The sequence below is a fragment of the Anser anser genome (assembly GCF_964211835.1).
Source record: "Anser anser genome assembly, chromosome: 19".
NCBI lineage: Eukaryota > Metazoa > Chordata > Aves > Anseriformes > Anatidae > Anser > Anser anser.
This window is the reverse complement of record NC_139740.1, coordinates 3,700,907-3,715,541: the sequence shown is the minus strand read 5'-3', so window position 1 is coordinate 3,715,541 and position 14,635 is coordinate 3,700,907. Positions and strand designations below refer to the sequence as shown.

General features: G+C 48.6%; 1 protein-coding gene across 4 annotated transcripts in view; it reads right to left on the bottom strand.

Annotated features, from left to right (window-relative positions):
• The window catches only part of DNAH9 (dynein axonemal heavy chain 9), a 220,124-nt gene that overhangs the window by 12,974 nt on the left and 192,515 nt on the right, over positions 1–14,635 (bottom strand). For 2 of the 4 annotated variants that reach the window (XM_083804841.1, XM_083804842.1), the window contains exon 70: positions 8,605–10,603. The exons of 1 other annotated variant lie outside the window; for it this stretch is intronic. In XM_083804841.1, coding sequence (XP_083660967.1) covers positions 10,376–10,603 — 228 coding nt within the window. In that variant the 3' untranslated portion in view covers positions 8,605–10,375. Of the gene's footprint in view, positions 1–8,602; positions 10,604–14,635 lie in introns of those variants that run through there. One more of the 4 variants, XM_083804843.1, reaches the window with a different exon arrangement.

The window sequence follows — 14,635 nt, the reverse complement described above, 5'->3', positions numbered from 1 at the left end:
AATCTCTGGAAAAAGCCCTGTGGTGACCCGTCTCCAAGGAAGTTGAGCAGAAAAGAAGACAATCACTTTGCTCTCCTTACGCCTGCAGGGACAGGGACATCTCAGCTCTGTGCCTGGGGTTACTGCCGGGCTAGTAACCAAACACATTGTAATGTAAAAGCATCAGCACTCAGGTATCCCCATCCAAAACTGAGATGCTCCCAGTTAACTGCTATGCTCTGGGCATCTTTTCCAATGCTGACATGTAGGTGTGCTGCCAGCACTGACATGCTCCCCTTCCGCAGTTAGGGCACGCTGGGATCGCAGTTCCTGGTGGAGTCCTTCCTCCCGAAACCCATCCCCTCACTCTGCATTTCCCAAACTGAAATTTTATTAGCATATTATACGTTAGTAAACGAAATGCCTCCTGTGGACTAAGTCTATTATGTCTGTGCAGATACCTTTGTCAGCCCAACCAGTAATTGCATCATTTGTTTGTTTGACAAGACCTATGCCCTATAAAGCCTCGGAGACTCGCAATAATCACATTGCTGGCATTTCATTCAGCATCAGAGGGACTGCATATGGCCTTTCATTCATACTCCATTCCTAAGCACCTCATCTAGCTGGGTCATTCCAGGTGGCCATTTCATTATGTTCACATATTGTGGGGCCTTTGGAAATTCTCATGTTTTCGAGGGCAGCTCGAATGTGAACATAGCTGGGTGGGCAACAGCCCCAGCTCTTCTACGGAGAGCCACAGGAAAGCCAGCTGAGTGCATTGATCCCAGAAGATACTAACACCTCTGCTTACTTCCCTTACTGATTTCTCACATCTCACAGTTTGGTTTGTGAAGGTTTGTTTTTCCTCTGTTTCATTGTTTTGCATTCAGATTTATTTGCAGTTGCTAATGCCATCCATTCACCACGATCTTACACCTGTCTTTCTGCTTGTGGATTTTTGCTTCCAAATACCTTTCCTTGAGGAATTTTTAGTTTTCTGTCCATTTTCTTTTTTCCCTTTACATTTTTCTGTTCACAATTATCCTCAACTTGGGGAACTCAGTCCTTCTGAAGAACAGTTAATTGATTTCCAGGCCTGACCGCTTTCCACACCATAATTAGATCCATATCCATGTTCCCTCATGCCCCGTGCGATGCCTTTTGTGTTGGAAAGTGAAGGCCAGACCTCGCGGGGATTCCAGCTTGCTGCTCGTGGCCTCCCTCACATCTCCTGGGCAGGAAATGCCATGCAACCCCTCTCCTCTCCCCCTGCATCAAGGAGCCCCGTGCAGGAGGATCTTGTGGGGCAGAGCATGACGCGCAGGTTGGGGCATGAGTGGTAGGAGAGGGGGGCTGCCTCACCCCATTTCAGGAACATACGGAAGTAATCTGCCGACAGCAAGATGGTTTTGTGATGAATATCTGGCAGATCCCATGCTCTCAGCCTGGTGCAGGCATGAGCTGAGCTTCTAATGGAGTGAAAGCAGCCACAGGTCGCTTATCAGAGCTGTTAAAGGGAGGTGCAGAGGGAAGGGCCCTCAGCTCTCCCCAGAAATGTGCCAGGTAAAAGCAGGCTCTGGAGCCTTGGAGACCCCCAGCTCTCCCAGGAGCAGTGCATGGAGAGCATCTTCCTCCTCAGCATCGTGCCCTGCTGTGGCAGGCACTGCCGCGGGAAGGAGGACACCACACGCAGGGCGATGCTCTCGATGGGACGGTGTGCTGTGCTGGGCCCTGTGCCATGCACCGAGCTGCTCGGCGTGGGCCCTGAGCTCACACCGAGGGGACCTGGCGTGGTGGTGGGGCCTCTGCAGGTGCTCTCCGCTGTCCCAAGCTACCTCAGCAGCTTTTCATGAAAACTGCAGCTCAGAGCCCAGCAGGAGAAGCTCAAGGGGTGGACCTGTCACATCCAGCACCCTGTCACGTCGGCACTGAGGGTGAGAAAGAGGCCATGGGCATCCTGTGTGACCCCATCTTACAGCCACAGGTACCTTTCTCTCATGGTGTGTGGGGGGGTTATCCCATGGGGCCACCCCTCTTCTCTGGTGCTCAGGACAGGACAGACCCCTGGAGAGCAGACTTGGACTGTGCGGGATCCTAGCCTGCATCGGGAGGAGTGTGGACTGCAGGTCGAGAGGTGATCCTCCCTCTACGCAGCCCTGGTGAGGCCACACCTGGAATACTGTGTGCAGTTCTGGGCTCCCCGGTACCAGAGGGATGTAGAACATCTAGAGAGAGTACAGCGAAGAGCCACGAAGATGATTCAGGGATTGGAGCATCTGTCCTATAAATGAGCTGGGCCTGTTTAGCCTAGAGAAGAGGAGATTGAGAGGGGATCTCATCAGCCTCTATAAATACCTGAGGGAACAACATAAAGAGGCTGGGGCCAAACTCTTCTCAGCGGTGGCCAGTGATAGGCCAAGGGGTAACGGGTATAAATTGAACCACAGGAGGTTTCATCGCCATACAAGGGGGAACTTCTTTATGGTTTGGGTGACAGAGCACTGGAACAGGCTGCCCAGAGAGGCTGTGGAATCTCCTTCTTCGGAGATATTCAAAACCCACCTGGATGCCATCCTGTGTAACATGCTCTGGTGACCCTGCTTGAGCAGGGGGGGGTTGGACTAGATGGTCTGTGGAGGTCCCTCCCAACCTCAACCATTCTGTGATTCTGTGGATCTGTGTGAGCTGTCCCTGACTTCCCAGCAGAGCGTGGTAATAAAGCCGTATGAGCTGGCTGCAGAGAGCAGAGATGCTTGCATCGTGGAAAATTAATGAGAGCTCAGTTGGCATCTCCTGTCATTACTTTGGGGTACGCAAGTTAGTCCTGGCCTGAAAGCATCCCCTGGCCACTGCCCCGGGGCATCCCTGGTCCCTCTGGGGCAGGGACATGGGGAGCAGGGGACACGGCTGGAGATGGTTTCCCTGGCACTCCCTACCCCCAGACCTTCCCTAGGGATGGGATTCCTCAGCTGGGAAGGGTCTGGGGAAAGGTCAGCTTCTGGCTGCACTCCTGCCATCCCAAAGTATGGCTGCTTCAAGACAATTAATTAATGCAAGCAGCAAACTCGAGTCTGCTGATGGCCAGTCCGGACCAGTCCCTGGGCCACTGGGGACCACCAGTGCAGCAGGCAGAGCTCTCCCCAGTGACACATGCCCCGACAGCCCAGAGCCCTGGGGCTTGTGAACCCGCCCGTATTTTTGTAGCTGGCATCTCCGCCACCTTCCAGCCTCGCATCTGGTGCAGAGGCCAGGAGTGGGGCCCTGCTGCATCTGCTGCTCATCACGTGAATAGCCCCACTCAGCTGCTGGAGGCCTGATCCATACCAGCCTGGATGCTTCTGTAGGCTCCTTTACCTTCGCCTTATCCTTCCTTTCACTTCTGAGATGCTACAGCACACACTGGGGAAAACGAGGCACGCATACTGGTCATCACACCACCTCCTGGCTGTAACAGCATGTGTGACCAAGGGGCAGGACGTCCCCCACAGCAATGTGCTCTCCTCCTCTGGCTGAGCAAGGATGCCCTGCCCCTACCCTGTCAGGGTGGGCTCTGGGAGGAGGTCAGCCCACCCCACTGCCCTGGGAGAGGGAAAGCCTGTTGTTCCCCCATGGTCCCTCATCCCCCCAAGGTCCCTTGTCCCCCCCATGGTCCCTCGTCCCCCCATGCTGTGCGGCCTCCTAGGAGGGGCGGGCAGCACAGCCAGTCAGGCACTGTGGGATGCCACCCCCATGTGGGGCACCGATGGGGACTCCTGCCCAGGAGGCTGGCATGAGAGTGTGAACATCCAGGTCTGCATGACGAGGGACAAATCCTATCCATGCTGTTCAAGTCATCCCAGCTTCCTGTGTAAATACACCTATTAAGAGACAAATGACATCGGCTTACACCAGGTTCCTTGGGTGGAGGCATCTCCACGTGCTTCTCACCAGCATCTTCAGCCAGCCCCAGTCTGAGAAGACCTCCCTACATCCACAGGCAGCCATCACATCCATCCATGTATCAAATACCTTTCCGAAGGGAGGTAAACTCACTCTGTGTTGTGAGTACCTCTGATACCTCTGATAGCAATTTATTTCTCATTATCTAATCATTTTCCTCCTATCTGTCACTTCTTCCCAATAATAGCATTACAGTAATTAATTGAAATGCTTGTTAAGTAGACAGAGCACAGGCAACGTGTAGGCAATGTCATAACAATCCAGTTCCATAAATAGCACATGGCTACGGCAGAAGGGAAAGCGGTTTCCAAAGGGGCAGGGTTTCCAAAAGAAAAAGCTGGTTTTGTTCCGATTTATCCTGCCTCTGCTGTGAGAGAGTGAACGGCCACATCCAGCCAGCTAATCTGTCAGGCAGCAACTAACAAAACTTATTTCCCTTCAACAATTACGCATTCACTGTATAATTTGCTAAGGCCCTGTGAACTCTGCCTGTCTCTTACAATCATTTCCCCATTTATCCAGTCCCACACGTACCGTGTGTGTTGATGACTCTCCAGCACGAGGCTGCAGTGGAGATCTCTGCTAAGCACACCTCGGCTCGGCTCTGCCTCCAGCAGAGTCATCGGGTGCCGCACTGTGGTCTGGAGCATCCTCCTGCTCGCTCAGCTTGGAGGTAAGCCCACATTTGCTGGCCTGGACCAAACTTCGATCATGGACATTTTTCCTTGTGAACCTTTCATCAAACCTTATACAACACTGCAAAGGTTCTGATTTCTACAAGGCAGCATTTTCAACAGTGAATCTAGGCACCCTGAAACAGCCCTTCCCTGGCACTGGAGGTGTTGCAGATGCCAGAGATACAAAAGCACTCAGTTCCCCCCATCCCAACTCCTGCCACACTCTTGGGAGCACTGAGCCAAGATATTGAATGCAGATTTGGATTTTTTCCTCAAGTCTTTTGACACCAATCGGAATGAATGATGTAAGTGTCCTAAAGGAAAACTTTGTGAAGTCTGTGCGTAGGTAAGCAGGCTGCAAAACTCTAACAAAGTAAGTAAAGCCTTAAATAATCCTTCTGCACTAACAGGCACACTAGCACTCAAATTAGAAGGGCTGCTCATGACTCCATGAATATCTTCTGCGGTCTAAAAGCTTTTTAAATGAGGTGCACAAACATTAACAAGGTAAATATATTTGTAGATTTGTTTGGGCAATTACAGTCATTTAAGAAACAATGCATAATAATGGACATGAATCTAATAAGCCATTGCTAATTAAATGTATTAACGCCACTTTATAAAATGAATGTGTCTAGCTGATACATTAAAGCTGGTTTTGTTCTGTAAATAATTGAGCAGTAATACGTGCAGAATTTGCATCACTGGGCATTGCCCGTGCCTGTTAATAGTCGCAATAAATTTGCCCCAGTGCAACCAATCTACTGACCACCAGCCAGGTTCTCCTTTCACATGTCGAGCTTACATTTTCCTTTGCTCTGCGAGAAATGGTTGCAGTAGAATTGAGTTGGTTAACCTCAACATTTCAGGCACCGTTACAAGGCATTTGTGAAGACTTTACTTTGAAATGTGCTCTGCTGATTATAATTTGCAGCAGGTACAACACTCCCAGGCTATGGAAAAGCCTTTTCGCTGTCCCAGGAGAGCTCATTCAATTTTGGCTGATATGAAGTGTTCAATAGCACAATTTTCCTTCTTTTACTTTCATCCCCTTGGAAAATGTCAGCAGTCTGGAGTTAACTAATTGACCACAGACTCTTTGAGTAGCCAGCCCCAAACCAGCCCCACAGGGCTCTGCAAGCTGCCAGCAGCTGCAGAGAGGTTCAGAAGAGGTGAGAGCTTTATAGGGCTGCCCTGGGCATCCAGTGCCACATGAAATCGTGGGATGCAGGATCTGGCTGAAATGGGACAGGGCAAAAGGGCGGGAGTTATGCGTTTGTCCTCAGGTGTAAGAAATCTCAGCATCTCCATCAGACCTGGCATCTCTTGGGCATTTCAACAGACCTTGATCTCACCATGAGATTGCAAAGATGGGTCAGATGTCTTGCTACATGAGCCACTTTCTTTCTGCTGGCTGCAAAGGATGCCCAGAGACCAGCTCAGACTGAGACACTTACCTTTTCAGTGCCCAAAGTCAGGGCACATGAATGTTGTACTGCGATGCCAGCTGGTGAGCAGCCCAGCACTCAAGGGGCAATAGTCCACATTGGGTTTGCATTCAGAGCTTCCTGCTGATGTAAAAGGGGTGAAATTTGTGAGAGTGCAAATAAAAGGACTTTTTTTTTTTTTGGTCTTGTTATTCCTTATTAAAAAATGAGGTGTGATTCCTGTGTCAGGAGAAGCCTTAGATGTGCACCAGTCCTGTGGACTCCCCTTGATTTTCCCTCTTGCCCTTGCAGCAGCAGGATGAAGAATGGTGCCCACCCCAACGCCAATCCAGACACTGCCAAGGATAGTGTCATTTGTTGTCTCTGTGGATCAGCATGAAACACAAAGAGGTGATGAAAACTGCTCTTTAACACCAGGCAGGGTTTTAGTGCTGAACGGGAACTGGGACCACTGGACTACGAGGCCACTAGCCATGGTGACAGGTGAAACTCTGCAGCCCCATGGTGATGGTCCTGCAGCCCCATGACGCTGGGGTGCATAAGTCTGTGTGCACCCAGGCTTTACCTCACACCCCAGATTCAGAGTTCAGAAGTGACCTGCCCTGATGGGGCCCTGTCTTTGGACCTTCTTCAGCAAGGAACAGCCTTGCAGGATGCCATGCTGAAGCCAAAGCAAAATCCTACTGCTCCAGGCTCTGCCCTGCTGCATGTCCCACAGAGACATGCAGCTTCCTCCAGCCAGACAGGCGGCACCATCTGAAATCCCCGCGTGCTGCCATGAGGGGCTGAGCGTTTGCTTCCCATGAGAAGGTGCCACCCCACCACACAGCCACCGGCTGATGACCATGGCTAGCTCAATGCATGGCTTCTGCTGGCACTCGGCAGCTCTGCCAAAGGCCAGGTCGTACCCTCATTTTGTTACGTGGGTGCTCTGGGAGGACACAAGCAGCAGCAGCCACAATCCAGCTGGTGAGGAGTGATGAGAGACATCATCTTGGTCTGAAAGAAAAGCCAGCCCGAAAAAAACGTGACCACTTTCTGCATAAGGAGCCCTGACCCTCACTGCCCGCTCTCTCGCTACACCCCAGGCCTTCCAAGCAGCAATTTGCCATTCGGAGGGTGGTGTGTGACCACTGCAGAGGCTGCAGGGCTCCTCTGCCTTCAGGAGCAAACCTCTGCACACAAGAGGGGCTGTGCCAGCCCTGGTGACAGGGTGCTTCACAGCTCAGCCCCTTCCACCTGACCACGGGAGGGCAGGAAGGCGCACGCTGGAAACGCCAAGCAGGCAGCTGTCTTGGAAGAGCTCACGGACAGAAAAAGCTCACCTTTGACTAATGCACTACTCCTAATGAATAGCTTGGCCAGCTGTATTTAATTGCCTGTTTTAGGCAGATATGGTTGGAAAATCTCATGCCTGTCAGATTTTTTTCTCCTCCCCTAAAGCACCAAATTATTCACTCTCCTGTTGTAGCATTTTGCAGCCAACTCTTTCCCGTGATGATTTTCAAAGGATGAAGAATGAGCACCCTGGTGACATTTCTAGTATCTATAAATATCTCCCCACTACCCTGCCTGCCCAACTGGTGAATTATGCAGGAAGATATATATAATAAAACAATCGGATCCATTTTGTTGTCAACATCCCATTCTTCTTCAGCTGGCAGGAGAACAGCCCAGGCTGTTGCTCCGGAAAGAGCAAGCAGTGCCTGGGGAATTGGTGAACTTATCCTTCCCTGAAGGTATGGGGGCAACTGGAGGGCAATACTGAGCAGAGAGAGGCTCTGGTATGCTGGAAAAAGGAAGAGGGGGGGGTTAAAAGAGAGGAAACATGAAATTTTTGACAGTAACAGACTCCGGAATGGAGGAAATCCTATGGAACAGTGAGAAGCCTGTGGTGGAAGGCGCTGTAAAGAAATATCAAAGAAGGACTAACCAAGCAACGTTATCTGGAGCACAATGCACTGTACGTTCTGCTCCTGCTTTTACATGTTTAATTCAACAGTGCTCTGTGCATCTATACGTCCTGTATGGTCAAATACATGGCGAATTTAATGCACTCAACTTGCAAAGCTCTTGGTTTTAACTTAAATTAGGAGGAATTTGATTTAATTTAATAGCCCTCTCCCACTAACAGACCTCTTCTAGCAAGACAGTGGACATCTGGAATAGTCTACAGAACTGGCTACGTCATTTACAGGTTAAGAGCACTTTTAAAATAGGAAACTTTGACAGCTTTCTCCCTTGTATTACATATCATCTGCAGATGTCTTTTGCTAAGCCGTAACTTGCTGCCTGACAACTAAACAAAGTTCTTGCCAGAAAGTGTCCTCATCTAACCTTGCCCTAGAAGGTCAGTGTTCTCCAGAAATGCAAAGACAAGGATTTTGCATCTCTGCATTCCCTCAGGAAGACATCTGCTACACTGCTCAGCCCGAGACAGTTACTGTGGAGCTCCCACAAAACCAGAGAACCTCACCCTCCTACATTACTTTGGGTAGAAAGCAGATGCCCTGGATTGGCATGGGATGTCCCCATCAGTGTGAGCTGAGGCCACCGAAAAGATATGAGTTTGATATGAGGCTGTGAGGAACCCAGTGCTGCCCACCGAACGTGGAGCCTGCAGCAGCCTCCACACATCCAGCCCTTGGCTGGCTCCACAACCACAGGAAGCTGTTTAGGAGTGGCAAGATGCAAGTAAGGAGGGTTGAAGACTACCAAACACAGATCTGCTCCTTGGCAGCAAGTTGAATCATCCTCTTCTCCATCTCCCAGCATAGGGCTCTCCACAAAACCCAGATGAACTGAAAGCTGGATGAGCCCTTGTGAGCATCCCCCTCTCCATAACTGACTGGCACACAGGCTGGCAGAGCTACCAAGGCCACAGGAGTACTTCCCAGCAGGCCAGGGAAGGGTGGCATTGTATGGCACGTGGTGACAGCACAGGACCATGCGACACACGCCTGCTTCCCTGCACTGCTACACGTGGTCAGCAGGGAACATCAGCACTGCTGCTTCCTGGCTTTTGGCATTCTGAACACTGGGGATTTCACACTTACCCACTTCTTTAGGATGCTCTGGCCGAGGAAGCCATCTGATGAAACCTCTGATTTAGAGACCTCTCTGGAGACCTTTGACTGTAGAGTCCTCAGGTGATGCTGGTGAGCTCCTGCTCACTGAGATGAAGCAGTGGGCTCAGCCCAGGCTTCAGAGGAGCTTTCCACAGGATTCCTGAAATGCTCTTCAGGGAGGGCATGATGCCATATGGCAGGTCAGAGTTGTCTCAGTAAGATACAGCAAACAATGCCAGATACCTGCAGCAAGCTCAGAGAGGGCAGTGACCCCACTAATGAAAAACCCATGGCTACAAGCATGGTGAGGGGCAGCAGGATACCACATACCAGATGAGGAGGAGAAACAGCAAAGAGCAGAGGCAGGGTCCTGTGCCATGCCACAAAGCACTGCAGACTGCAGGGAGAGCGCAGCACAGCTCCATGTCCCCAGGCAACCCTAACTCCACATGTCCTAGCTCCTGCAGACCGAAAAGCACCGTGTGCCTGGCTCACTGAGGTAATGCACAGCCCATCATCCCTCTCTGGAACACATCAGCTCTTACCCACTCCATTCATATTTACAAGTGCAACTATCCAAACAGGTGCATTTGTCCCACCTGTCACTGCACACACTCTCCACGCAATGAGTAAATGTGTCATACTGGTCTCCAGGCAGTACTAGGCCAGGAACAATGATTTTTATTAGTAATTTTCTATCATTATGAAATAGTCTTCTTAAATAAGCCCCATGCTGTATTTTTACTGTTGATTACATTAATCACATTAGATATTAGTACTATTTTCAATGGTTCTAAAGTTTACAGGAATATTAGCAAGAAACAGAACACATCCACCACAGCTGCTGGGTTCAACATTGCACTTATGAGAAAGAAACATTCACATACAGAAAAGAACAAGATCTAAAGAATTTCACACGTCACTGAACTACCTATGATTCTGGAGAAACTACTTCTGAATCATGAAAGAGAAATGAACTTTAATTTCAGATTTGAGCTTAACACGCTCTGGGTATGGAAAATCTGGGTGTGGGTTTGGATCTTCCAGCACAGCAGTGCAGGAACCAAGGGACATTGGTTTACAGCAGCCAAGAATCTGGTCCAAGTGTCTGTACCTCTCTCAACTCCTTGCAGGCTCTATTTAGGCCAAGAGGCCACTACGCAGAGAGATGGAGCTTGGGTTTAGCCTAAGAATATTGTTTTCAAAATTGTCTGAGAAAGAAATTGTTAGGGATTTTAAATGAGGCGCGCTGCTGGTGAGTCTAGATCTGTAGCAGCAACGCCACACCAGCTAGCACCCACTTGGAAGGATTTTCTCTAGTTTTAAGGTTAAAAGTCCACACATAAGTTGGCCCTCTTTGGCGTGTTTTGTAGACAGGACACGGGTACACACTACGGATATCTTGCTTGTCAGCTGGAATGGCTTTGATGAAAATGACAGGCATGGCCGGGGTTAGTTCCTTGAGCCTGGCATCTGTGATTATCCCGGCCTACAAAGGAAAGAAGAGGTCTTAGTTAGATTGCCAAAACCTCCATCTGCTGTACCCCGATACACATGATCACCTGTAATGTTTATACAGGCTGGCCTTACGGGGCAAGTGCAAACATCTCCCCTGAGATCAAGGGGGTGGCTAATTCTATCTGAGGTAAGGAGGGCCTGGATCAAACACCTGCCTATTTCATCAGATGCCTCCCTCAAATGTAGCTTATTCCAAGGGGACTTGTACAAACTGATACCCGCTGTCCCCAGGTGCCCAAACCCACAAATGCCTGAGCAGACATTTGTGAGGGAACTATGCTCCTGTCCATGTCTTTGTCCAGCTCCTGATCTCCTGTCTACATCTGCATCTAGCCTAGAAGTCCTGCCTACGTCCAGGGCCATCACACTTGTTCTACACCCAGCTCTTACTCAGGGTTTTGCCAGACCAGAACCACTTCACAGGGAGTGAGGGCCACCTAAAGGGGTCCTACAAGAGAGCTGGAGAGGGACTCTGGGTCAGGGGGTGTAGTGACAGGACAAAGGGTAGTGACTTTAAACTAAAAGAGGGTGGATTTTGATTAGACATAAGGAAGAAACTTTTTACTATGAGGGCGGTGAGGCACTGAACAGGCTGCCCCAGGAGCTGTGGGTGCCCCATCCCTGGCAGTGCCCAAGGCCAGCCTGGATGGGGCTGGGGGCAGCCCGGGCTGGGGGCAGGGGGCCCTGCCCATGGCAGGTGAATTGGAATAGAATGGTCTTTACGGTTCCTTCCAACACAAACCATTCTGTGATTCTGTGAACATTGCTTGTGCTAGAACCAACAGTGGACACCTGAGCAGGGCTCAGGCTGGAGAACAACACTCCCCTAAGAAGAGCTTAAAAGACATCAAGTGAGCGTCCCACCACAGCACCACGCCTTGAGCATGACCTGGGATAGCCTGTCTACTGTGTACTGACTGCAGAAAATGTTTTGCAGGGCCCCAAAAGGTACCATGGGCTTGTTTCCAGTCTCACAGTTGCTCTCATGAGCACAGGGGATTCAGGTGGCTTATGCCTGAGAGAATATAATCTTAAACTAACAAGCCCACATTATCCTCTCCAAAGCAATGCTCGCTCTCAGCAGGCTGCCTGACCTGGGAGAAAGATGGGATGCTGTCAGGGCAAGAAATCAACGGCTTGTTTCACTAACTCAGGTCTCTCCAGCAACTTGTGTTTCTCTTTCTGACAATAAAATGCACTCCACATCAATCAACTTCCAGGAAAGCCTGCAAAATTGCTTAATGGAGGCTAGAGAGAGCAAATGAAAACAAATATGGAAAAGGAAATAAAACTTCTCAGTGCTAAAGATATTGCTTCTCTCTGCAGCTTCGCTTCACATATCATTATTATTTCAAATGCTCTTAGATCAGAGTTGTGGGATGAGATTCAACCTCTCTAATAGTTTGCTTAGTTCTGCAAATGAGTGAAGAAAAATAATCCCTCTTGCAATACATCTTGCTTTAATTGTACTAATACCATCTGTTACACCAAGCTAACAATAAACCCAACTCTGATTTAGGATTTTGGATTTCCAATGTGCTGAACAAACATTAAATAATTCTTACAATACCTTGCATAGGAGCTATTTATCAAACATTATGATGTTCTCTTTTTAAATCCATACCTTTCATCTCTGAGATCAGATTTTGATCAGATCTCTCTCTTTTTTTTTAACTGATAATAATTCAAATCAAATTTCCAAGATATATTTTACCTATTTCTAGGTTAACAAGATCTGATATCTCCTGGAGGTATCTCTATGGGACATATCACTGTGTTATGTCTGGGCTGATTTGCATTTGCATTTTTTATCGCTCTCACAATCAAAATTAATTCCACTCTGAAAGGAATTTTTTCTAACCACTGCCACAGCACACCTGGTAAAAAGCCACTCTTCTGTGCTCAGAGAGCTCTAGGCCACAGATCCTAAAGGAGTCTTCACTTCTGCTCATCTTGGCTTCTGAACAGGCACTTTGAAGAGCAGACGTAATACATTGCCACATACCAAAGGACACAAAGCAGTTGTCACAAGCCAGAGATGATGACAGATGGGCCCAAGTACACATGCAGTGAGCCAACCTCCCTTTCCACTCAGCTGTATTTTGAGGTGTTACGAGCATGGGTGCATCTTATTTAGGGTCTGTTGGCTTAAGGACCTTTTTGCATGGCTTGGTTGCCTTTCAGAGAGAGTTGGATCTGTTTGCAGGGCAGGGGGCTGATACTGCCAGCTGGGTGTGCTGGCTCTGTCTGTGATGGAGTTAACTTTCCCGAGTAAAATCACCACAGTAAAACCACCACACGGGGGCTGGTGATCTGGCCAGCAGCGCAGCCAGAACATCACTCCAAGGTGGTCCGGAGACATCTCCATCTTCAGCTGGAGATGCGAAATGAGAAGAAGAGCCCTCTGTGGTGTATGCAGTGGAGAAACACTAATTGTGTTCTGTCCAGCAAAGCCAAACGAGAGATGAATTGGTAACTCTGACTAGTTTCAGAATTGAGGTACAGATGGAAAAGTATTTGCCAAATTACGCATTTTTCAAAAACAACTGTAAATGAGAGACTGGCTGCTTACAGCACAATTTGCAGATGTCCCCTCCGTGGCTGCCTTGTATGTTTATCACTGGAGACCCCAGCTTCAGCCACATCCCACTCTGGCTCTCTTAGCTCACAAATGCACGGCATTACTGACAGTTGACATCTGCAGGCAAAGGCTTCATGTGACATTCCATCTCACCCCCCCAAAAGAAATTTCAGTCTCTGATGCATGAGATTTGATGTACCATAGCCTCAGCAGAAGGCTACGTGGCAAGCTGAGATGGTCAGGGATCACAGCACTGGGCTGTACCAGGGCTGGGCTGCACACTGATGCTGTTTTCATCTATACTAACTTCTGGGAAGCACCTGAGATCAAAAAGTGAGTGATATGCAACTGTTCCCAAAGATATTGAGCTACCTGAACCACCAAATAAACACGTGTTCTTACTGTTCCTCGCCACACAGATCTGTCCCTTCTAAGCCTCTCCACTGGTTGAAGACTGGTGCTTTGCATAGGATTAGCTTTATAAAGCACATCGAAGCTCTAGCTGGTGTGCCATGAAAGATACAGACAGTATTAAGCCACTGCTCAGCACTCCACGCACGCCTTCCAAGGACAAGGCAGTGTGTTTTCTACACACTGCAAAGCTCTTTGTGGCACAAAACCCACCTCTCCCCTTGTCCTACCGTGCTCCAGTGCCCTTGGTGAGTAGCAGGGCACACACCTGGCATCAAACACTCCAGCCCTGGGAGCGAGAGAGCCAGGAATCAGTCAGCAGTCCCAGTCTTGAGACAAAATGTCTCATAGTGTTACCAGTCAAACCCTGTCTTGCTGAGCTCCACTGACTTTAACAGTGCTACAGCAACAGATCATTTGGACCCAAAATAACCTGCTTGGTTTCATTTCATTTAATAGCAGCCTGCAGTTTTGTAATGAATGTTTTATAAATTTAAGACACCCAAGGGCAAACATAAATGTTTAAATAAATAGAAAAATGTGAGTAGGAGAACACAGGAGGAATTCTCTCCCTTTTGGAGGCAAAACTTAAATGTGAAATATTACTTTAAAAGTGGAGGTATTCCCCAGAGGAGTTCTTCTAAACATGACCTGCCATTCTTATCAGAGGTTTAACTGGAAGAAGTATACAACCCAAAATAACTGTGCAGCTGTTTTAATAATTCTTCATCCATTAATGTATACTGGTGCTCACTGGATTACAGGTAAAACGAATAGTTCCACTGGGTAGAAATGATATTTTGGTGTGAGCAGCAACATATGAAAATATTCTTTTTCTTTCTGAAATAAATTGAAGCATGATACCCAGAGATTATGAATGGTTCTATAAATGTAATTGCTCAGTATCTTTCAATCAAAAGGAAAATGTAACCAGAAAAACACATTTACTGAAGTCTAGGTTGTCTCTGAAAAGAAACTGCACTGCTGAATGCAGTCACCCATACAAGATAT